The following is a 22,850-nucleotide window of genomic DNA, read 5'->3' as shown; positions in this document are numbered from 1 at the left end:
GAGGCGGGAGAGAGAGGATGCCCTGGGCGGGAGGAGAGGTTTGAAGACTTTGGGCCGAACGATGAGGATCTGGGCTGCTGCACGGCCTTTGGCTTCCTGAGCACAGGAGGGGCATGCTGTGGATGGTGTTGAGGAGGTTACACTGGCCAGAGTGGATAGAAGGGAGTTGACTAGATGGTCGATGTCAGCTGAGGCGTCCTGAGCTTCATGAACATGGCAGCAGTGGAAACCCAGTAAAACATTTTTGAATGGAACTTAGAGACTCACCAGATATTAAATACTAATGAGGAGGAAGAACCAAAGGTCACACATTTTGTGGTTGCAAGGGCCGCGCTGCCATGAGCAGAGATTAGAAAGTAAGGTATTCAAAAGCAAGTAGTCGGGATGACTCTAGATGCAAGACTGGAATTTGGAAGACTGAGAATACCAGTTGGGAATCCTAAGCGTTAAGGACAATTAAAGCTATGGGAATGGAGGGCTTGGTGCAGGGAGGGCGTGGGAGCAGTAGCCAGCCCCGGGGTGAGTGGAAGGGACACACCAGCAGAGGAGCAGAGGACAAAATGGCTGAAGGAGGAGGGGAACCAGCCCAACGCATGTCTGGGAAGCCCAAGGAGAGGGGAGGTGAGAAGGTGACCGACCGTGTAATGAGACAGGTCTGGGAGGCCTACAGCCAGATGACCTCCCATCTCCTCCGAGCAAGAGGAAGCACCATTACTGGTCAGTGGTTGGGAACGTGGAATGTTCGTGGGCAGCATTGCTGCTGAATAGCCGAATTGTCAGGGCTCATCTCTAGATGGACTACCTGCCCGGACAAGATGAACCAGACAAGTTACTCTGTTTCCCAGATTCCAAACTCATACCCAAAGCTGTATATAAAGTTCAGGGAGCAGGAAAAGGTTGCCTTTGACTGAAATCCCAGGAATTTTCATGAAGAAGGTAGCGTGAGTGCTGGTGGAGTTTTGTAATTAAGCTTTTAATCCATTTCGAATGTATTTCCGAATTTGGTGTGAGATGGGCGTCCGCTTCTGTTGTCTTCCAAATACACAGACGTTTGTGTCAAAACTGTTGATTGGGGCGCCTGGGTGGCTCAGTCGGTTGAGCGGCCGACTTCAGCTTAGGTCATGATCTCACACTCTGAGTTCGAGACCTGCATCGGGCTCTGTGCTGACAGCTCAGAACCTGGAGCCTGCTTCAGATTCTGTGTCTGCCCCTCCCCTGCTCATGCTCTCTCTTTGTCTCAAAAAAAAACAAAAAAACAAAAAAAAAACATTAAAAAAGATTTTTTTTAAGATAAAATAAAACCCGTTTATTAAACGATTCATCCTTTTCCCACTGAGTAGATCTTAGATGTACCCCTATTAAGGTCCTGCGTATCCTGGGAGCCATTCCTGGAGTCTGTTTGATTCCACCCTGTTTATCTCTCCTTGTCCCCCTCTACCATGTTGATTTGATTACACGGGCTTTATAGTACGTTCTTACATCTGCTAAGGCAAGTCGATCTTGCTTTTCTTCTTATCCATATATTTTGTAGGCCAATAACCAGCACTTATTCTTCCAAATAATTAGATCACTTTAAAAAAAAGTAAAGAAAGCCAAAAACCTTTTGATCAATGTAATTATAATCGTACTGGTTTTATATGTCATGTGGGGATAAACTGATACATTGCCAGTACTAAGTCCAGTGAAGAACGTATTTGCAGGTCCATTTACTTATCTTAATAAGATTTTGTAGTTTTTACATCTACGTTAATTTATATTAATTTGTTAATGCGATTTCCTGTTTCTAGATTTTAATTACCAGAAGAGAGACAAGTTCTTGGTTTTAGCAAAAATATGTCCTATCTGGCCATCTTGCCATATTCCCTTATTTATCTCTACTGGGTCTTGCCCCAAGGTTCTTGGATTTTCTACGTATGTGGTCCTAGCAACAGCAAAAAGAGCGGCTTTATTTTATTTCTTCTTTTCCGATGTTTATGCCACTTTTCTGTTACTATTATTTTCTCGCTTTCTTTCCATTTTCTAAAACCTCCAGCACACCTGTAAAAAGAAATAGGATGGTGAGTATCCCTGTATAGTTAGTTACTGCTGCTCATGGAGATGGACTTGGTGTTTGGCCATTTAGGGTTATACTTACTGTTGGATTTTATAAATGGTCTTTATATTTAAGTGCTTTCTTTGTATTCTTGTCATACTGAGGGTTTTTATTAGTAACAGCTGCAATATTTTTTTGTTTTGTTTTTTTTTTGTTTTTTTTCAACGTTTATTTATTTTTGGGACAGAGAGAGACAGAGCATGAACGGGGGAGGGGCAGAGAGAGAGGGAGACACAGAATGTGAAACAGGCTCCAGGCTCTGAGCCATCAGCCCAGAGCCCGATGCGGGGCTCGAACTCACGGACCGCGAGATCGTGACCTGGCTGAAGTCGGACGCTTAACCGACTGCGCCACCCAGGCGCCCCTGCAATATTTTACCAAATGCCTGTTCAGCAACTCTTACTATCATTTTCTCCCATTCGTGGACATCACGAGTTAATGCATGTCCTGCGTTTGACCCACCACAGCATTCCTGAACAAAGTCCTACTTTGGACGCACTGATGTGTTCCCTTTGCTATTTTACGTTAAGATTTTTGCATCTCATAAGTGATAATCACCTTTCCTTTTTATAGTCTCTCCGTGTCCACCGATCTCCTAAAAAGAATTGGGACACCTGGTCTGATGTAGTTTCCATAACAATGAAAACAGTTGTTCCTTAAGAGTTCCATAAAACTCAGCCATCACACCAGGTGGTCTTTATGCCTTTTTCAGGGGTTCATCTCTAAACAAGTTTCTAGGCATTTCCACGGTAATTGAGCTATTGGAGTTTCCTATTTTTTGGTTCAGTATTAGTAGTTTAAGTTTTGCTGGGAAAGCATCCTCTCCTCTACGGCTTTTTGCCTTACAGCATTATGTGAAGTAACCTTTTACAAATCTCCCAATCTCTACTGTCATTGTGGTTTCGTCTCTTTTCTTCCTTAACCTTGTGAAGGCTTTATTTTATTTTGGCTTTTTAAGAACCAGTTTTTTAAAATTTATTCTGTCTCCATTTTTTATTTCTGTTAACATAGATTTGAGCTTTTATCTTTATTTCCTATTCTGGGTTTTCTTTGGTTTCTTTGTGGTTTGGGTTTACTTTTGTGGGTTTTTTTTTTAATCGAAGATGTGGTTTAGTTCTGTAATTTTTCGTCTTTAATGATGAACTCATGAAGCTACATCATTAAGTGTCCTCCAAGTATAGCTTCATCGGGTCCCATAAGTTTTGATGTAAAGGATTTTCCTTTTCATTATTCTTGAGATAGTTTGTAATTTCCTTTTTAATTCCTCTTTGATCCAAGGCTATCTAGGGGTGTGTTTCTTATTTCTGAGTGCTTCAGTGGGAACTTCAATACCAGTATTTTTTTTTTCTTTCCTTTTTTATTAAAGACATAAATAACTCACAGTCAGGAGCTCATGATCAGTGGAAAGTAGTTTTTCCCAAGGTAGAGAAGTTAGCTGCATTGGTTGTTGGCTGTGAGGCCTTTATAACAGTGAAGGAGGATTTTCTCTGGGCTCTTTGAAGAATTGTCATTGGCTGGGCCCCCTCTCCCAGATTTCCAGGTAGAAAATCACTAAGTAGGTGATTATATTTCTTTCCAGCCTTTGCTTTCTTTTCTTTCTGACCTGTACAACCCTTCTTTAAAGGTATTCTGTTTACACATTTTGTTTTTTTAATTTCCAGAAAAATCCTGGATTTCTGAGTATGGCATTCAGTTTGGAAATAGGATTTTTTTTTTTTTTAATTAAGTAAACTACATAAATAGTACAGCATCTAGCGGATGATTCATGTTGAAAAGGAAAAATGCTTTTGCAGGCAGCAATAGCTTTTTTTCATGTATCTTGAAGTCAGAAGTGTAAAAGTGCTCAACTCCTTTTTCCCCTCACAGACGGAGTATGCGAGGTTTGAGAATGGCCGATTTGTGTACCGGATAAACCGCTCCCCGATGTGTGAATACATGATTAACTTCATCCACAAGCTCAAACACTTACCAGAGAAATATATGATGAACAGTGTTTTGGAAAACTTCACAATTTTATTGGTAACTGTTTTGCCTCTTTCCTCTTGGGGCAGACCCAGCTGGTGGGGAAAGACAGCAAGGTGGCCGGGCCAGGGGAGGTGACCAGGCTGTTGATCAATTACCATTTGAATCCACAGCATCCAGGGCAAGCATGGGCTCAGGTCTATAGAAGAGACGGGGTTTCATTGGGCTGGGCTAAGCTTTTCGAAGCTTGGGAAAACTAGAATTCAAATGGGTAGTAAAAACTATGGTCCCTACATTCTAAACTCCAGCTGCACATTAGAAAGATGTGGAGAACTTTTAAAATACTTAAAAACTTGTAAAAGCCTGACACCAAGGCTGCGTCCTAGATCAGTTAAATCAGGATCTCTGAGAATAGAACCCAGGCATGAATATTTTTTATAGTTCCCTGGGTAATACCAGTGTCAGCCAAGTGTGAATCCTAGAAGCATTGTCTGCAAATCTCAAATGAGGCAAAAACTATAAAGTCCATGGGTTTGTCCTTCAAGTACACCTTGACTCATTTCATGAAGGATTGCAAGGCTTTAAAAGAGATAACATACCTTAAGACAGCAAAACGTAAACCCTCAGTACCACAAGAAATAGAAAAGTAAAATAGAATGTCATGACCAGGAAGAGGGCAGAGGAAGTATTCTCCATAGGCTGAAAAGTACGGTCAAAACGTGGGCAGCTAAAAGGGGAAGTGAAAACAGTGGTGCTCAGGGTCCACGATGGGAGAAGTTTCTGGTTCCCCTGGGCAGTGCTGGGGAGTGGGGGAGGGTCCCCTCAGATTTAACTTTAAAACAAATTTCCCATGGGGGCTTCATTTGGAGACTTGGGAAGGTTAAGAACAGTGTCGTCCTCAAAAATCTGCCTATAAAATATGCAGCAATGGGTTTCATAATGCTCATTTTTGAAAAAGTTAGCATTCCTTGATTTAACTGAAGGAAAGATGCCAAAACAGAACTTGGAAACAGTTGTGCTAAAAGGGGGCAGCAAGACAATATTGTGGTCAAATATCCAGCCCTCTGAAGGCCTGCTTTGTTGCTCTGTTTCTAGGATGAAAAACTGGAATACTTAGGGCAGAGGTTGTTTACCAGGAGTTTTTGGATCCTTTGAAACCAGGGTTCTCAGTCAATGGTGTGCTACTTTAAGGGGAAAAAAAAAAAAAAAAAAAAAAAAAAGAAGGCGGCTGTTCCCCAACCTTCCCCCAAACCCTTGATTTATCAGCTTTTGCCCATTTCCATGGTCAGTTTCAGAGTACCAGTGGTTGTCCAGTTCATGAACTTCCTTAATATTCAACTTTCAGAAGCCAGTAGGAGCCAGCTTCTTCACACCAAATGTAAGAACTGAATAAATAAAGGTTTAGAAATTAAAATCTTCTGCATATCAGATTCAGCCAGGAAGCTTTTAAAAATTCTGGGGCCTGGCCCCCATCTCAGATAAATAAAATCAGAATCCCTGGAGGTGGGGCCCAGCATCCTGGTTTTGTTTCATTTTTACAGCTTCCCAGGTGTTGAGACCCACTATAGGGGATGGCTAAGTGAGCCACAGAGAGCCTCAAGAGTTCACAGACACGTGATCGGCATACAATTGGCGGACAGATCATTTGGCATGTAATTTTCATTTATTCCTGAGAGGGAATCTCCGTGGATTCTCAGGCGTGTCCGCGAGAAACTAGCAACCTGAGGGAGAGTTTGGAAAGCCTGTTCTTTAGTAACTGTTATTTACTAGTATCGTGTTCCCTGATGGTCTTTAGCGAAAACTGAGCAGTTCACGGTTTGGGCTGTTGGCAGGCACCTGTCATACAGGTGCTTCCTGTTGCTATTTAAGAACAGGTGACTTTTGTGCTCAGGTGAGCATAAAGGTGAGTGTGGCACCTTGGGGTGGACATTGAATAGCCTCACGAATTAACCCAAACTCTCTGAGTGAATGGGCCAGCCCACCTCTCTTGGAAGCAGCCTTAGGCATTCTTACAAACCAGTTCTAAGGTCTGTTCCAGCATGTTAAGGAATATGTCCTCATTGCCTATAACCCTACCTCACAGAGCCTAGCTTGGGAAAAATCAGGCCCAGAAGAAATTAAAAGCATCTGTTGGCCACCAAACTCATGAATACTAATAATACTCTCAGAACACGTGACTTCCAGCAGCTTAGATATTCAGAAAACACACCACATTATGTTAATTTCCAAAATGTTATCATTAAACCACTAAATAAATCCTTTTGCTACGAAGAACTAGGAGCTCTCAATAAATGTCTGCCAGAAATAATATTTTAGCATTTAGAAAAGCTGAAATTAAACCAGTACGCCTGGATTATGAGAGTCACATCCTCTCCTTGATGAATAAAGGAGAAATAGTACTTCTGAGCTCTTCCTCCCAGGAAGGGTGTAGGAATACGGCCAGGCTGGCAGCTGCTGGACACAGTGGCAGGTATTTTACCAGGTATTGGATACAAAGCCTCTGTCGGCCAGATCAGTCCCAGACCTTACTGGCTGGTGAGCTAGACTCTGATTTCATCAGGATGATGGAGAAATTGAGGTGAACCCGTAAAGGGAAGGCCTTAGTGACAGTATCCAGACTGGGGAAGACAGTAGCTGAATCATAGGCCAAGTGTTCTTGTCCTCTTTGGAGGTATATTCAGACATACATACACGTTGCTAGGGACATTTTTTTCTTTCCTCCTTTTGAATCTCAATCATCAAGTCTAAATAGGACACATTGGGGGTACCTAGCTGGTTCAGTTGGTAGTGCATCTGACTCTTGATCTCAGGGTTGTGAGTTTAAGCCCGACGTCAGGCCTGGAGCCTACTTTAAAAACAAACAAACAAACAAAAAAAACAAATAGGACATTTTCTTTCCCAGAAAGTTTGCGAGAAGGTAAGGTAAATCATAGAGGTTCCAGGCACAGTGCTGAATCTTTTGTAGATGTCGTATTATGAAATTCTCGCCGCAGAACTATAAGGTCATATTTATTCCCATTTTATGGATAAGGAATGTTAGGTCTCTCTGAGGTCACAGAGCTAAGGACACACATAAATTAAGACTTAAAATGATAGAAAAGACACTTTGCAGGTTATTTCATGATCCTGGAGTCTGAAAACGGGGGGTTTAAGACCCAACTCTACTTTATGATCTTGGTTTGAGTCAGTTATTTAAAGTCTCTAAACAGTTTCCTCCTCCGTTTACAAACAAAATGCTCACATCTGTATGCTTCACCTCAAAGGTCACTGAGAATATTTTCATTTGTTCAGCTAAACTATGGAGAGATTGTACTAGCTGCCAGAATACAGCGCAAATATAACACAGTCCCTTTCCGATAGCAAATCCTGGCCTGGTAGGGGAAAGAGACGGTTACAATACCTTTGTATGTTACACGGCTGCAGCATCCTCGAGAAACAGCCACCTGGACATACAGAGTAGTGTAACTACCTGGGCAGTTACCCGTAGTTGGAATGAGGTGGGAGAATTCCCAGACATGTTAAAAGATGAGGTTTAAGCTGCCTTGATGGATAAACAGACATTTTGCGGATTTACCAAGCAAAGGGCTTTTCGGCGGGTGCATACTTAAGCGTTAGATGCTGGGATGTGACCTAGATGGGGTGGGACAGCCGTCCTGGAGGCTTCTGAGAGAGGCAGGGGTTCCTCAAGCGATCCATCACAAAATGGATGTAAACCAAACAGTGGCTGCTGGCTGGCAGAGGGAGGTACGTGGTGCCACGGGAGCACATGACGGGAGCATTTGCCTGGTCAGGGAGGCTTCCCGAAGGAAGAAACCGTTGAGGCATACCCGCCGGGTGACTAGGCGGAGAGGGCGGAGAAGGGCACTGCAGGTGTGCAGGCAAGTGGAAGGACTGGAAATGAGGGGTGTGGCTGGCGTGGAGAGAGGGAGGAGCCCAGGGAGCCAGCCAGGTAGGAACAGCCACGGGAACAGCCAGACTGAGTGGGGTCTGCTCAGCCATCGGAGTTTTTAAGCAAGAGTGTGTTGTTGTCAGATTTATATTACTTACAGGGGTTTTGTGGCTGCTGTGTGCCCCTGGGAATGTGTGAGCCAGGGTAGCTCCTGGTAGGGGAGTCTGGGTGCTTGGCTGGTCCCCTGGGCTGTGGCGGTGGAGACCGGGATGATTCAAGAGCTGTTCAGGAGGTAAACGCAGGCAGGACATGGCATTTCTTTGGACATGGGGAGAGAGGGAGAGAGGTTTCCAGGATAAGAGGCCTGCATACTTGGAGTCTGGTCTGTGAAGGAAGGGGCAGGAAATAAGACCAGGAAAGCAGGTGGGTACCAATATTGAAAAAAATCTTTATTCCCCAGAAACAATAAATGTCGATAATCTATTATTGTATCAATTCATTTGTCTAGAGCAGCATCGCTTAATGATTAGAAAAAAAGGTCTTCAAAATCAGATCTGGGTTTCTTAGTTGACAGTTGTCTAACCTTAATTTTTTTCAAGTTTTTTGAGAGAGAGAGAGAGAGAGTGCAAGTGTGGGAGGGCCAACGGGAGGGGGACAGAGGCTCCAAAGCAGGCTCTATGCTAACAGCAGAGGGCCCGATGTGGGGCTCGAACTCATGACCGCAAGTTCATGACCTGAGCCAAAGTCAGACACTCAACTGACTGAGCCACCCAGGTGCCCCGACAGTTGTATAACCTTAAACCACCTAACTCCCCTGCCTCCCTCTCTGTCAGAGGGGAGCTGATAGGGCACCTACTCATGGAGTTATTGTAATATTACATGAAACGGATGTGTATGAAGCATTTAATACTGAGTAGATGTATACTAAGCAGTTACTATATGTTGGCTATTATGTGGATTGTCATTCATTCAGCAAATATTTATTAAATGGCTGTTGTGTGCCAGACTAGTTACTAGGCAACATGGTCTCTGTTCTTCAGGAATTTTTAACCCATTGAATGACATGGGCATTAAAAAAAAAAAAAAAATCTTACAAATGTGTGTGTACTTACAGACAGTACTGTGTGCTCTGATGGGGAGTCACAAGTTTGTGAGACTTTAGTCATCAGTCAGAGACCATACCCTTGGATACCGAGAAGGCAAGGGAAACAACATGGGTGAAGCAGCCTGACAGAGCTGGGAGCGGGGCCCCCGATGCACCGGACTAGGCCCTCAGACTCCAAGTGTTTGAAGACACGGGGCTTTTAGAAAGTCCCTTGTGAGAATGGCTCTGAGAAGTAGGGAGGGGCCCCAGGGACCTGGGTCAGAGCCGGTCACTCAAGATAGGAACGCAGGCCGAGACCATGGGCAAGAAGAACAGAGAGCTGGAGTCCAGCGCCTTCAACCAGGAGGGGAAGTAGATGATGCGTATTGAACTAGATGAGTATTTCAAGTACATTTCGAAAGCTAAAGCCTATATGAATGAAAAACGAAAAGAAAGATCCTGTGACAAAATCCTCCCACCATTCCTTACTCAGCACATATTTTACTGAGTCCTAGCACTGCTGGTTGGTGAGCAGGGCATTCGTGGGGCTCATGTCTATCATTGGCCCTTGTGAAACCAACCTCGTAAAAGTTTAGGTACAAGATGGGAGGCGTTTCCTAGGGTAAACGACCCGTCTCGTGGGACAGAATGCTAGAAAATTGTCTTCGTTGTCAAGAAATTGACCCTCCCCCAAAACCCACACTAATTCTTGTGGTCTCTTCGTGGACCCAGATAATGGGTGAGGCCCTGTCCGGAAGGTATTTCTTACACATGGTACCTAAGTTCACATAGGATTCAAGTCAGACCCAGAATATCCTGAGTTTGTTGGAGAGGGCAGAATCAGGCCAGAACACCTCCATCAGTCTACCTGCTGGACTTGAGACTGTTCCTCTCCAAGCAAAGCCTAGTTGTCGTGGTACAGATGGAGTATGTCTTCATCCATGTGAGTTTTTCTATCTGTGTGTGTGTGTGTGTGTGTGTGTGTATATATATATATATATATGCTTTTTTTTTTTAACAGGTGGTAACAAACAGGGATACACAAGAAACTCTTCTCTGCATGGCCTGTGTATTTGAAGTTTCAAATAGTGAACATGGAGCACAACATCATATTTACAGGCTTGTAAAAGACTGAACATGGTTATTTATATATATAGACATCTGTATATACACACACACACACGCACACACACACACACACATACGTGCACACACACACTCTCTCTCCATTACTGAATGACTGACTGTAAACCTCACCACACAGGGGGGTGCCCTGGCCCCGAGGTCACCCTGACTTTTTCTAAATCCTGTTTGAGTGAAGTCATTTTTTCATGTGTTCATACTATCATTGTAGCTGTGAAGTTCTGGTACAGTTGTAAAAAGAGAAATCGAGTTGTTTCTATGTGTCCTTCAGATCCACAGCCCACAATTTTTTGGGAAGGATGAACCTTAAGAACCCGGGTCTCAGTCTGCAGAGACCTGTTTCTAATTGTGGTAGAAAAAATTTGAGACAGAGCATTTGCCATGGGACATTTACAGCCTTTATACAAATGTATTTAGTTCTTTTTTTTTTTTTCCAACATAAAATTCTTGTTTTAAGATACAAGTAAAATTAATCTTTAAATATAAATGTAAATTAGTACACAAAACTAAGAATCTTTAGACTTATCTTTGTAACTAATTAGGGTGGAAGTTATGAAAGAATGTAATTCACTAAATTATTTTTTAAATGAAACTTTTCTTTCTTTTTTGAAACCAAATGTTAAAATATAGCCTTAAATGCTTGGTAGAAATATTCTAATGAGACAAATTTGTACTTTTTTTTCCTCAAGGTTAAAACTAATCTCTTAATCCATTAAACTCTTGAACAGGTATTACAAAGGAAGAAAACTTCACCCCTTATCCTTAACATATATAGTATATTTAAGAAATATAAAATTGTATTGTACTAATGTGATGATTATTTAATGAAAAAAAAAGATGGCTCTTTTTGCAATAAGTAGATAAATACTGAAAATCTAAACGTACAATGTTTATAGTCTTGTGTGTGCAGTTATATTTTATATGGACAACCAAATTTTTTATAAAGATGAGTAAATGTTTGAACCACTGAAATTTAATAACAAAAATTTAAAATTGGCATGAATACTGCACTGTGAGCTGCAAAATCTAGAAAATCCTGTGGCTGGGAGAAATTTCATCAACCGAACAAGTAAAAGGCTCATCAGTTTTAGCATCTCTGCTCCCCAGAAAACTTGCAAGCATCCTCACCAGCCTGTGGATAAATTATTTCTGGTGAACCAACATGCATATTAACCTGCTATAACTATATGTGTATGTGTGTGTTTGTGTATGCCTCTATACACATATACATGTGTAGTTATTCAACACATATTTATTGAACATTTAGTGTCACTCAATTTGCTAGGTGCTGATACGTATGTATATCTCAGTCTGTGTCCATAGATCTAGCTATATTCTCACAAGACATCCGTTTTCTCAACATCTCTCCATAAGTCAGAGTACTTGTTTGAGGTGTGAGAGGCCCAGCGCCCTCTGACTTTTTCAAACAGACTCATTTGGGAGGTTCTCTTCCCAGGAGAGATTCGACTTTCCGACCCAAATATTCCAAAGCATTGCCCAGGCACAGCTGGTTTGAAGTGGCCAACATGTCTTGGGTTATTTTTCCGTAAGTGCTTCATTGGGAAGGAGAGAGGGCATACTCCCCAACTTCCCAGAGGAAAGTGACATTTTTATATTTGCCAGGCATATGTTAACATGGTGGAATAAGTTCTGTAAGTCACGAACCTTATTAAGACCTTTTCATTAAAGCTGGAAAATGAACACCCTGTTCTTTCACCTCCAAGTAACTTCCCCTCTTCTCTGTGCCACCACCTGCCCTGCTTGTGTATTGATTAGTGCCTGGTGGTCATGATCGTGAGGGTGTGGCTGGCTTGTGGCAGAGGGAAGGACACTGGACCAAGCCTGACCTGTTCCAAACTCCTATGCCACCGGTTCCTGGGAAGACCAGAGAAGAAAGTGCAGAGTGTTTCCCATTTGGAACGCACATCCCTCATTCACACCAGTAGGATGAGATCTGTCTTCCCTCTGTAAAGAAACTAACATTTATTCTCTGATTCTAAGTGGGCCTTGGAAGGATTGGCCCCAGTTGTCCGTTCCATCTGGTCTCCAGCCTAAGCATTTAAGCTTCTTCCATGGTCATCATACGTAAGGACTTCTCTCGGTCACCCCTCCTAGGGATGCTTTTTTGCTCCTGTCTCCTGCATCTTTCCTCGAAGGAAACCCTGCTCACCCAGGACCAGGACCCTACGGAGGGGTGTAAATGACCCGCCATGGCCAGAACCATCCGAGAATTCAGGGAGAGGGGCATCCGATTCACATTCCCACCCAGGAATGGGGTCTTCTGTGCTGCCAGGAGGGCTCCTGAGGGTTTACTTTTCAAAGCACAAACAGACCCCAGAAGAGCAGCTAGAGGGTGGTTCTGTTGGCTGCAGAGAAGGGCCGACCCCGGTCTGCTGAACTCACAGAGACAGGCTAGGCCCTTTAGTGCCACCCCACCAAATGCCCTCTTCCCCCAAATGCCTTCGTGGTTGAGTTTGGGGCATTTACACGAACATCCTTGAGGATTGCTTTTTGCTCTCAAGACATTTCTAAGATCTTTACAATTTTACTTCTTGTCTTGTTCTTCTAAAACTTTCTCCAGGGCACATATTTTCCCTATCTTAACCACTGACCCAATCACCCAAACACTTGGCCCTCTCTCCATCTCTCTCAAATTAGGTGCTGGGGTGAGATTTGTGTAGTAACACCTAATCCAGATCTGTCTTTGGCCTTTCACCCTTAATAGCAGAGTCTTCACCCTTTATATGTAAAGCTTCCTAAACCATAAAGAAGCCTTTCCACACCTCTGTCTTTACAGCTTTCTTTTGGGTACCATCTATCCTGGTGAGTCAGGGACATCATGTGCTTTTACTGGAGAATTTGGAGGCTGATTTACCACAGCTTAGACAGGGAGGCACTAAAGAACTGGACTCTGGTCTGTTGGCATTTGTTTCCATCTTAGCAAGAGACCTAAAATTACAATCAGGACTTTTTCAGAACAGGTAGAATCCCAGAAGGCCTAAGCTATGCCAAGCCAAGGTTTCTAAACCTCGACACCGGACAGTTTGGAGCAGTTCCTTGTTGTGCGGGACTAACCTGTGCATTGTAGGAAGTTTAACAGTATCCCTGGCCTCTTCCCCACCCTGCCTCAGCTGCCACAATCCAGAATGTCTCCAGACATTGCCTGTATCCCACAGAGCACAGCACTGCCCCCCGTTGAGAAGCACGGCCCTAGGTCTTACAGGTCACCAATAGCATATTTGAGATTTTCTGGTTTCCTTCCATTTCACCCTTAGAAGTCTTGCTCTCCTGGGAGCCTTGTTTCAGGACATTGAGAGGCAGGTAGGAATATTACTCAAATGACATTGTGTCCAGGTCTCTTCCAGTTCAGAGCTGCTATTTCAGTGCAGAGTCTGTCTCGCTACAAAGTATCCCTTCCTTCATCCCTGGGGAAGTCGGGAGCAGCTGGTGGCCGTCGGGCGGATAATCCGCTTGCACCTCTACGTTAGGTGCATTTGGAATTTGATCTTCATGTTTTCGTGTACCAGCTTGAAAGGAAGTTCCGGCTATTTTCATGATTCCTCCGAAGCTTACGGGTCTCCTGATCGAAGCTGTCATCGTTTCAGTGAACTTCCTCTGGTCTTCTACTTTCTGCCCTACCTTCAGTGCCGTTGTTAGAATTTACGGAAGCCTTTGGAACACTTCTTTTCATCTTTAGGGATGTTGGAGAGAGGGACCAGTTCTGGAAGAGGGCTGATAGGTTTTTTGTTTTGTTTTGTTTTTTAATTGAGCTACAAGAGGGCACAATCTACCGTCTTTCATTTAGCCGATGAGAAAGTTGAGGCCCAGAGTGGAAGTGACCTGCTGAAAGTCACCCAGCTAGTTAATGACAGAATAAGGATGAGGAGGCTCTGGGACCTTGTCACTTAATCCTTGGCCTCTCCTGGTGGAGGTTGTTCCTCTCCGGTGCCCGAGGCTACCTGATCCCTACAAAGGTGTGCACAAGCTCAGGTCAGAAGAGAGGGGGAAGATTAAGAACCGTCCCCCTCAGCCAGAGTAATAGCCTCCCCCCCCCCCCCGCCCCATGCTGACATTACTTCTCACATGGAGCCTCTGGTCCGCTTGGAGCTACGCGAGACACGCACAAGCAGATATGAAAGCTGATGAGCCTTTTCGCTTACCCTGAGGACAATTCACCTGCCCCAGACTCTGAGTCCAATTTCTTTTTGCCAAACATCCCAGCAGCAAAGTCCCACACTCAGACCAGCCAAAAAGCAGCCCCGGTTCCCAGCACTTGGTGTTACAGGTCCCCAGAGGACTTAAACCCAAGGCTTCTTTAGGTCTCGATACCGTAGCGGCTTTAGCAGTCTGTTTTTGTACAACCGTAAATTATTTGAATTGTATGAGATGACAGTCGATTTTACCAAACCAGGTACATACAATTTGTATAAGTTTGTATATGCTCTGTCTGGTACACCACACCTGTCCTAACGAAGGGTAGAACCAATTCTGTGCGTTGGTGTTCACACCTGTGACATTGAGAGGAAATGTCTGCATTGCTTCTTTCTTTCTGTTGCTGTTTCTGTGGCAAAGCCCTGCACATGTCATTTCTGAAAAGCCTTAAATCTTTGAGACGTTGCATGTAGGGTGCGCAGTGCAAAAGGCTGCCTCGGAACTGTGAGCCCTTTTGTAAGCTGGAAGCATTTCTCTTACTACTGTTATTACTTTTTTAGGGAGTTTTAAATTCAGAGCTGCCAAAGCGTTCCAGTAAGCAGTGCCTTAGTGATACCTAGTCATGCCGCCGGCCTTTTCTTACCCAACCCTCCACGCCCATTTACGAAATTGGCCCAGTATTTGAAACCACGCAGGCAAAAACCGTTCTCATTTCTCTTGCGTAAGCCCATTTTTCTCCGGTTCTATAAGAAACTGGCCACACTTGGTCTAAAATCGGAAGCCGAACATGAGTGGGTTCTTTGACCGCACTCTCCAATGTATATACCAAAATGGAAAGTTTTCCAACTTCGTAGTTTACCATGAAAAGCAAATTGTACTTTTAACGCTGCCTTTTAAATTCACGACCAAATACTTAGCTATTTACGAACCTTCTGCGCTCTAGCATGGAAGTGCCTTTGGTTTGAGATTCCAGCTTAGAAAAGTGCTGCCGTGGTAAATTTGTAGAGAGACCAAAAATATTCTGAGATCACCGTAATGCCTTTGGTTTACCAGGATGAGTAACCAACCACAGGCCTCTGTCCACAAGGGTGCGACGCGGACCCTGCCTGTGGCCGCCACCAGTCACCAGTGGCACGCCGCGGGAGGAGGGCCCCCGGGAACTGTCGTTGTCCTGTCTGTGTGTGCCAGCGACCCAGGTGTCCCCTCCGCTCGCCACCCAGCCCCGCGTCCACGTGAGGGGACTTGCACACAAACGGCAGACTTCCGGCCGGTGGACAGATCCGTCCTTCCCCTTCTGTTCGTGTCCAGTCTCTGGAGGCTCACTTTTCCATCCGGACGACCGCGCGCACTTACCTGGTTTACACAGTGATACCATGCCGAGAGCTAGAAGCCTCAAACTGAGATGACCGTGCAGAACAAAAAGCGAGTTAGGGTCATGACAATTGAAGTGTTCTTCTTACGGCGCAGATGTTGACTCTGAGTGTTGTGTATGAATGTGCTATGAGAAACTTCCAAAGAGCACCATTCACAATTCGGCATTTTCAAAGAATGTTCCAGCCCTCAAAAGGGCAACTCTCTAGAGTCCGTGTTGGCTTTTATCCAAACCTTGTGTAGCTTGGGAAAACTGTTAGAGGTAAGGAAGAGGAGTGGAAAGGACCAGAAGGCAAAAACACCAGCCAAACAAAAGCCAGGAGAAAAAAAAAAAAAAAAAATTGTCCTTTACCAATATAGACTTCAAAATGACATCAGACATCTTTGAAAGTTAGCCTCTGAACTCTTAATGCGTATGTTCTTTCGTCTCCACCTGGTGTCTTTAAGAATACCCTGTCTGGGCTCTGAAATTTCAGGAGTGATTCCTACCCACACCAAGTTGTGAGTATAGAAATTTCTACAAGAAAAAAAAAAAAAAAAATCCAGTGATGAAAAGGAAACTGACCTAACACAAGCGCTAGTCAGCTGCTTGTATCCAACCCCTCCCTGCTAGTTTACTCCACCACAACTTGAAAGAAATTAATCAATTACTTGTTTCCCTGCTTCTCTTCTCAACTGTTACTGTGCTTTGTTGGGCAATAGATTTCTCCCATAAACTCATCATCGCTTCTTATCGTTAAGAATGAAGGTTTTGTGTTTAAAATGTATTGCGTTGCAAGGATAGTTTCACTGAGGTCACGCACCATTAACTGAGATGAAATATTTGTATTTATTGTCATACTTCCTAAGCTATCGCTTGTTTTATTCTTCGTGAATTTGCGTTGAGTCAGTCATATGCCACGCCCCATCACTTTAGTTCATTTGAAATGGCATTTATGTTCCCTCTTGTTCCTCATTAAATGGGGTCAGATTCCAGTAGATTCCGCCTCTCTCAGGTAGACTCTTTTGTCTGCTTTCCATTATGGTTTGCCCTTCCCTGGTCTCTGAGAGGGGCCAACAGAATCTAGGCGTAAATCAATTGGAAACCAGTCTCGTATTTCTTTATTTTTATTGTTATTTTTTTGGATCATTTTCTGTGACTAGTTTGACTGTGTAAATTAGATATTAACTGCACTTCTTAAAAAGGAAAAATACATCTCCCTGTTACCTCCTGGAAAGATTCACCTCTGTAGGCCTTTGTCAATAGGCTCACGCCTGCAGAGAAGGGGGAAAAAAAAAAGAAAGAAAACACAAAAACAGTACGTGCCTGAAAAACAACAAAACAATTTTGTAACATTTAAAAAAGAAACCCGAATTTGCCTTTAATTCTTTAATATGCTTCAATTTTATGTAAATTGGTTTTGCCACATGTGTTTGTTCACATTCTAAATGACTTAATGGGATTCTCACAGTCTGTGTCTTTGTGTCCCGTGTATACTATGGGCTTGTGACGGAAACGCTTCATCTGTTCAGTGGTTGCTTTGATATTGTACTGCGGCTGGGAGGGGGCTATGGAACCTGCCTGTGGGTAATAAGGTTCCTCTTGGTAGATTGGCGATCTGGGGGTGGGGGGGGGCAAATTCTCACACACGTTTTCTTAAACGGTTTGCAGAAACTTTCAAAAGGCATTCGGTTAAACCTCTCGGCAGTACAGTATTCCTGTATTTGTTAACGTCTGTGTTTAGGTACTGGTACCTTTTTGTTTAAAAATGTTCTAAGTGTTGGCTTTAAAGTGAATTTATCTTTAGTATGATAGTTATATGAAAATTATAGGGTTTGTGTGCAGAGAATTTTTTTATAAAGTGCTTTGTAAAAAAAAAAAAAATGTATTCTAGCTTTCGCGGTACATATGTGTGATAACTTTAATATCCATGACAGTTAAGTGCAATTATTTCATCACTCTAAAAATGCTATTTTTGTGTCAGTTCCTGCAGGTGTTTTCATGTCTTTGCAAAGTGACACATTTTGATGCCTTCTTGATAAAGTGGTAGACATTTTGTAGCTTTCTAGAAACTTTGTATTCATACGGTATCAATGAAAAATAAAGACAATGAAAGTGTGGGTTACCTTTTTTATCTGCAAAAGTGTATGCTGTTGAAAATGACATGTGATTATGTGTTGTGGGTGAGCTGTGGGCTCCATGATTCGGGTGTATGAGGCACACCCGTGCATAAGAAAGCCTTTGATTCACTGAGTTAAGTTTACTGTGTGCTTGGCACTGGCCAAGCGTTTGTGATACAATGTGGATACGTTGTTTCCTTTCATTCTTACAATCGTTCCAATGACAGTGACATTTTTACCCCCAATGGAGGCTCAGAAGAGATGGGTCATCCGGAGCCCTAACCGGTGAGTGGTGGAGCCTTAAATAGTTCACCTTCTAAGGCTGGGACTCCTGCCTCGTCCTTCCTCCCCTCTGACCCCCACATTACGACTCACTGAGAATCCGTGGACGTAAGTAGCTCAAGGCTGGACGAGAAATTTTTTTTTTTTTAATTTTTTTTTTCAACGTTTTTTATTTATTTTTGGGACAGAGAGAGACAGAGCATGAACGGGGGAGGGTCAGAGAGAGAGGGAGACACAGAATCGGAAACAGGCTCCAGGCTCTGAGCCATCAGCCCAGAGCCCGACGCGGGGCTCGAACTCACGGACCGCGAGATCGTGACCTGGCTGAAGCCGGACGGTCAACCGACTGCGCCACCCAGGCGCCCCTGGACGAGAAATTTTTTAAACAGTGATGACCTTAGGCTTCTGACACAAAGACCGAGTGTACCCTGGGATCCTCCAGTCTGTGAACTAGACCTCAGAGGGTCTTGTTTCTGCCGTTTCTTTGAAAGCTGAGGTCAACTGTGCCTCAAACCCCACAAGTCACTGGTGGGAGTGGGAACAGAGAAGAAATAACATCTCCTCTCCTTTGAAAAGAGACCTCTTCGGCAAGCCACAATTCAGGAGGAATGCCGTTGTCCACTGAGCTGCTCAGGGCAGAGAGAGAGGAACTGTGGAACACCTTGTGGAGGCCCTAATGTATGCCAGGCACTGTTACAGTCACTGTTTTCTCTAAACCACACACTCAAATAAAGGAGTCCTTTCCTGTTTTCCAATAAAGAAATCGTGGCCCAGAGAAAGTAAGCCCTCGTTAAGGTCACGAAAGCTAGTAAGTGGCAAGAACTGAGAGGTGGAAACGCCTCCCCCCTTGCCGTCCTGACTCCACCACTGACCGTGTGGCACCCTTTGCCCTACAACTCCTCTAAAACCAGGTGCTTTAATACATTAAAAACCTCTTTCGTTAGTGCCTGTGGTTCCAGTCAACTGAAGTTCAGCAAAGATAGAGACACACGAGGTGAACATCACTGAGTGAAGGGGATTTTAAGAGTAAAGGGGAGGACAAATAAAGGCTTCTGTAAGATGAGGGAACGAGCAACTTTGCTGTGAACCCGGATCGTTTCCGACTTACTGTTGCAGTAGACTAACAAACATAGCTGTACTTACAGAAAGCCAAATTAGCGGCTGCCGTTAAGTCATCAGTGAACAACTGATAGAGTTCCAATTAAAACAAAATAAAACAATGTTGTGTAAGCCTGTGAAGCCTTAGGGTTTTTTAAACTGCTTTTAATTTTTTTTTTCAACGTTTATTTATTTTTGGGACAGAGAGAGACAGAGCATGAACGGGGGAGGGGCAGAGAGAGAGGGAGACACAGAATCGGAAACAGGCTCCAGGCTCCGAGCCATCAGCCCAGAGCCCGACGCGGGGCTCGAACTCCCGGACCGCGAGATCGTGACCTGGCTGAAGTCGGACGCTTAACCGACTGCGCCACCCAGGCGCCCCTAAACTGCTTTTAAAGACACCTTTGTTCTGTTTAACATCCCGTATGTCAGATATATCTAGGTTGTTTTAACTATAGCAAATAGTCTGCCAACCACCTGACTGCATTTGTTGTTGGTTTTTCCCCAGTAAACGTTCTCCTATTTGCTTTGGCTCCCAAGACGTTCAGACTTAAACGTTGTGTTCTGTGCTGATAAGAAACCAACTCAAATGTAAAGGCATAGAAAGGTTGAAAACAAAGACTGAAAAATATACCAATAAACCACCAAAGGAAAGCTGATAGATTATTTTCATGCTAGGATAGCTCAAGGGAAAAAATTACTACTAGAGTTGATGGGGATTATTTCAAATGATACAATTTTTAATTACCCAGAAAAAAATAGAGACTCTTAACTTGTATGTATTTAATAACATAGGTTCAAATTTATAAAGCAAAATTGGGCATTCCGTAGTGGGAAGTTTTTAAACAACTTAACTCATTGGGTTATTTACAGGCAAAGCAGACCAAAAAAAAAAAAAAAAAATAAGAGTAAGATAAAGGGGATTTGAACTTCATATTTATTTTATTTTTTTTTTTTTACTTTTTTTTTAACGTTTATTTTTGAGACAGAGCATGAACAGGGGAGGGCCAGAGAGAGGGAGACACAGAATCTGAAACAGGCTCCAGGCTCTGAGCTGTCAGCACAGAGCCTGACGCGGGGCTTGAACTCACGGACCACGAGATCATGACCTGAGCCAAAGTCAGCCGCTTAACCGACTGAGCCACCCAGGTGCCCCAGCATATTTATTTTAATGTGCTGTTCTAGTTTACAAAATACAAAGTGATGAACCCAACAATTGGGAGACTACACATTGTTTCCAAGCACATACTGAATTTTTATGAAAATTGACTGTATTCAAGGCCAGGGGTTTTGAAATTATAGTCTGTGAGCCAGATCTGGCCTGCTCTTTGTTTTTGCAAATAAAGTTTTATTAAAACACACTACTAGCTCCTATTTTATTTACTTGCCGTCATGGCTGCTTTCGTGCTGCAAAGGCATAGTTGATTAATTGTAAAAGACCTATAGCCTAAAATAATTGCTACCTGGCTGCTTACAGGAAGAAAAAAAAATGTTTTAGGGCACCTGGGTGGCTCATTTGGTTAAGCATCGGACTCTTGACTGGCTCAGGTCGTAATCTCATGGTCCATGAGATCCAGCCCCGCATCAGGCTCTGCACTGACAGTGTGAAGCCTGCTTAGGATTCTTTCTCTTTTTCTGCCCCTCCCCAACTCTCCCTCAAAATAAATGAATAAGCTTTAAAAAATCATTAAAGTATTTTGCCAACTCCCATCCTAAGCCAAAAAAGCAAGGTCCTAAAAAGATGTCTGTGTTTCCTGTTGCCGAGTGTATAGGTATTCTGGCAAATGGCTATCAATTCCTTTGATGCCCTTGATGTGGCATCATAGCATTCTTCCTCAAGTATCCAAGCCTTCCCTTTGATCAGTGAGTTATGGGTCTAAGAACAGGCTTAGATCTGGAAAGGGTGAGGGACAGATAGTGATATTTCACTGGAGCAGCTGACATCTGTTCATCTAATCTTGGATATTTTATGATTAATACAATCCACACCTTCGATGGTTGCCCATCTATCTTGTCCCTATCTTACCATGGTCCACTAGCCATCTTCACAGATCCCTGAGTGGCTAGACTCCTTGGTTTCCATCCTTTGCTGCCTGTTATGGTAGTTACTACCTTGCCTCTGACAGTTAATTGCTGCTACCTGGTCTCTGCTGTTCCAGAATCTTCTCTTCGTTCACATAGGGGAACCCAAATCCATTTCAGTATCTCCTGCCATCAACCTTGGCCTGCAGGCCACCACCGCGTTTCTCAGCAACGCTTATGCCCCATTCACTGGTGCATTTGCTATTTTAGTGAAGGGACTCTTTTCTTGGGCTTCTGGAGCACATAGTTTTATGGTAGGTGTTCTGGTCTTAAATTATACCCCCACCTCCAGGAGTGTTGACTCTTTGAACTTTCTGAGCTCTGCCTCGGTACCAAGTACCAAGGCGGTTCCAACACCTCTACTACATTTCCTCTACGCCATCATTTCCTCCAGATTTCAAGAGGCCACCCAGTAGCACGCTGTCCAGCTGACCCAGGATCATCTCCAGATACCCTTACCAGGATATTAAATACTAACTTTAGAAGAGTGTGACCTATACCAAGAAACTCTCCCTAAGCTAGCCCAGTCGCAGGTTCTCAGGATTAATTCCCAGCCTCGTTCTTCTTTTTTTTTTTTTTTTTTAAATGTTAGAGAGCACGAGTGGGGGAGGGGCAGAAAGAGAGGAAGAGAGAGAATCTCAAGCAGGCTCCATGCTCAGCGTGGAGTCCAGCTTGGGGCTTGATTCTACGACCGTGAGATCATGACCTGAACTGTTACCAAGAGTTGGACGCTTAGCCCCCTGAGCCACTGAGGCGCCCCCATTTCCAGGCATGTTCTGCCAGTTCCTGCAGGACTGAAGAGTACAGACTAGCCAAATCCTGCACTCTTGGTGATGAGCCCTTTCCTCCTGAATTAAGAACCAGATCTCCTCCACCGGACGTGCTGAGGCTCCACCCTAGTAATTGATGAGGTGGGGCAGATCTCGGGGATGCAAGTACTTCCTCTTGTGAGGCATCCAGTTCAGTCGAGGTCTTAACGTGGTCTCCACGCAGGGGAGGCTGCTATCCCAGCAAGAGCAGGTGTACTACTCGCCCAGAGCGTTCGAAGTCTCGGCGTTTCCACCCAGATGTCCCCACCCCACGTTTCAGGGTGCTGCTACTTACTTTTAAGGCCTGACTGTAACATAGACTTGGGAAGGCTGTGAATTCAGCTCTCTTTGTAATTTCTGGCTTCGTTCTCAGCAAAGTCTGCCATCAGCTGCATGAGCTAAGGATTTTTGCAAATGCTGCCAGGGAGACCTTTAAACCAGGCCCTGAGTTGAGCGTGACATTTTCTTCTTTCTGTGCACTGATTGCACTTAGCAATAACCAGCCTGTTCCACAACCGTGAATTAATACCACCCTCACATGCTAGAGCTTGTGTAATTTAGCGCGTCCCCTTCCTTGTAGACCCAGTGCCAATTTATCACAGGTGGCCGTCCTAGTGTGGTGCTACAACATTCCAGGGGACCAACTGTCCTAATTTAGATTGTCCCAGTAGACTCTTTTGAAAAAAAGACTCAAGTGCTAACATTATTTGTGAGCCTTAATAGACATTAAGATTAAATCTTAAAGATGTCACTTCAGATGATATAAGGTTAAATCACTATGAAGGT

At 43.8% G+C, this 22,850-nt stretch overlaps 1 protein-coding gene across 10 annotated transcripts in view; it reads left to right on the top strand.

The window, feature by feature from the left end:
• Positions 1–17,798, top strand: part of TEAD1 (TEA domain transcription factor 1) — a 269,913-nt gene extending 252,115 nt beyond the window's left edge. For all 10 annotated transcript variants that reach the window (XM_040456839.1, XM_040456831.1, XM_040456829.1 and 7 more), the window contains 2 exons: positions 3,959–4,111; positions 10,049–17,798. In XM_040456839.1, coding sequence (XP_040312773.1) covers positions 3,959–4,111; positions 10,049–10,162 — 267 coding nt within the window. In that variant the 3' untranslated portion in view covers positions 10,163–17,798. The remainder of the gene's footprint in view (positions 1–3,958; positions 4,112–10,048) is intronic.
• Positions 17,799–22,850: the final 5,052 nt, after the last annotated feature.

This window comes from Herpailurus yagouaroundi, unplaced genomic scaffold (genome assembly GCF_014898765.1).
Source record: "Herpailurus yagouaroundi ecotype Mexico unplaced genomic scaffold, PumYag 218, whole genome shotgun sequence".
NCBI classification, from domain to species: Eukaryota; Metazoa; Chordata; class Mammalia; order Carnivora; family Felidae; genus Herpailurus; species Herpailurus yagouaroundi.
Note: the sequence above shows the minus strand (reverse complement) of the source record. Positions and strands in the feature narration are given on the sequence as shown.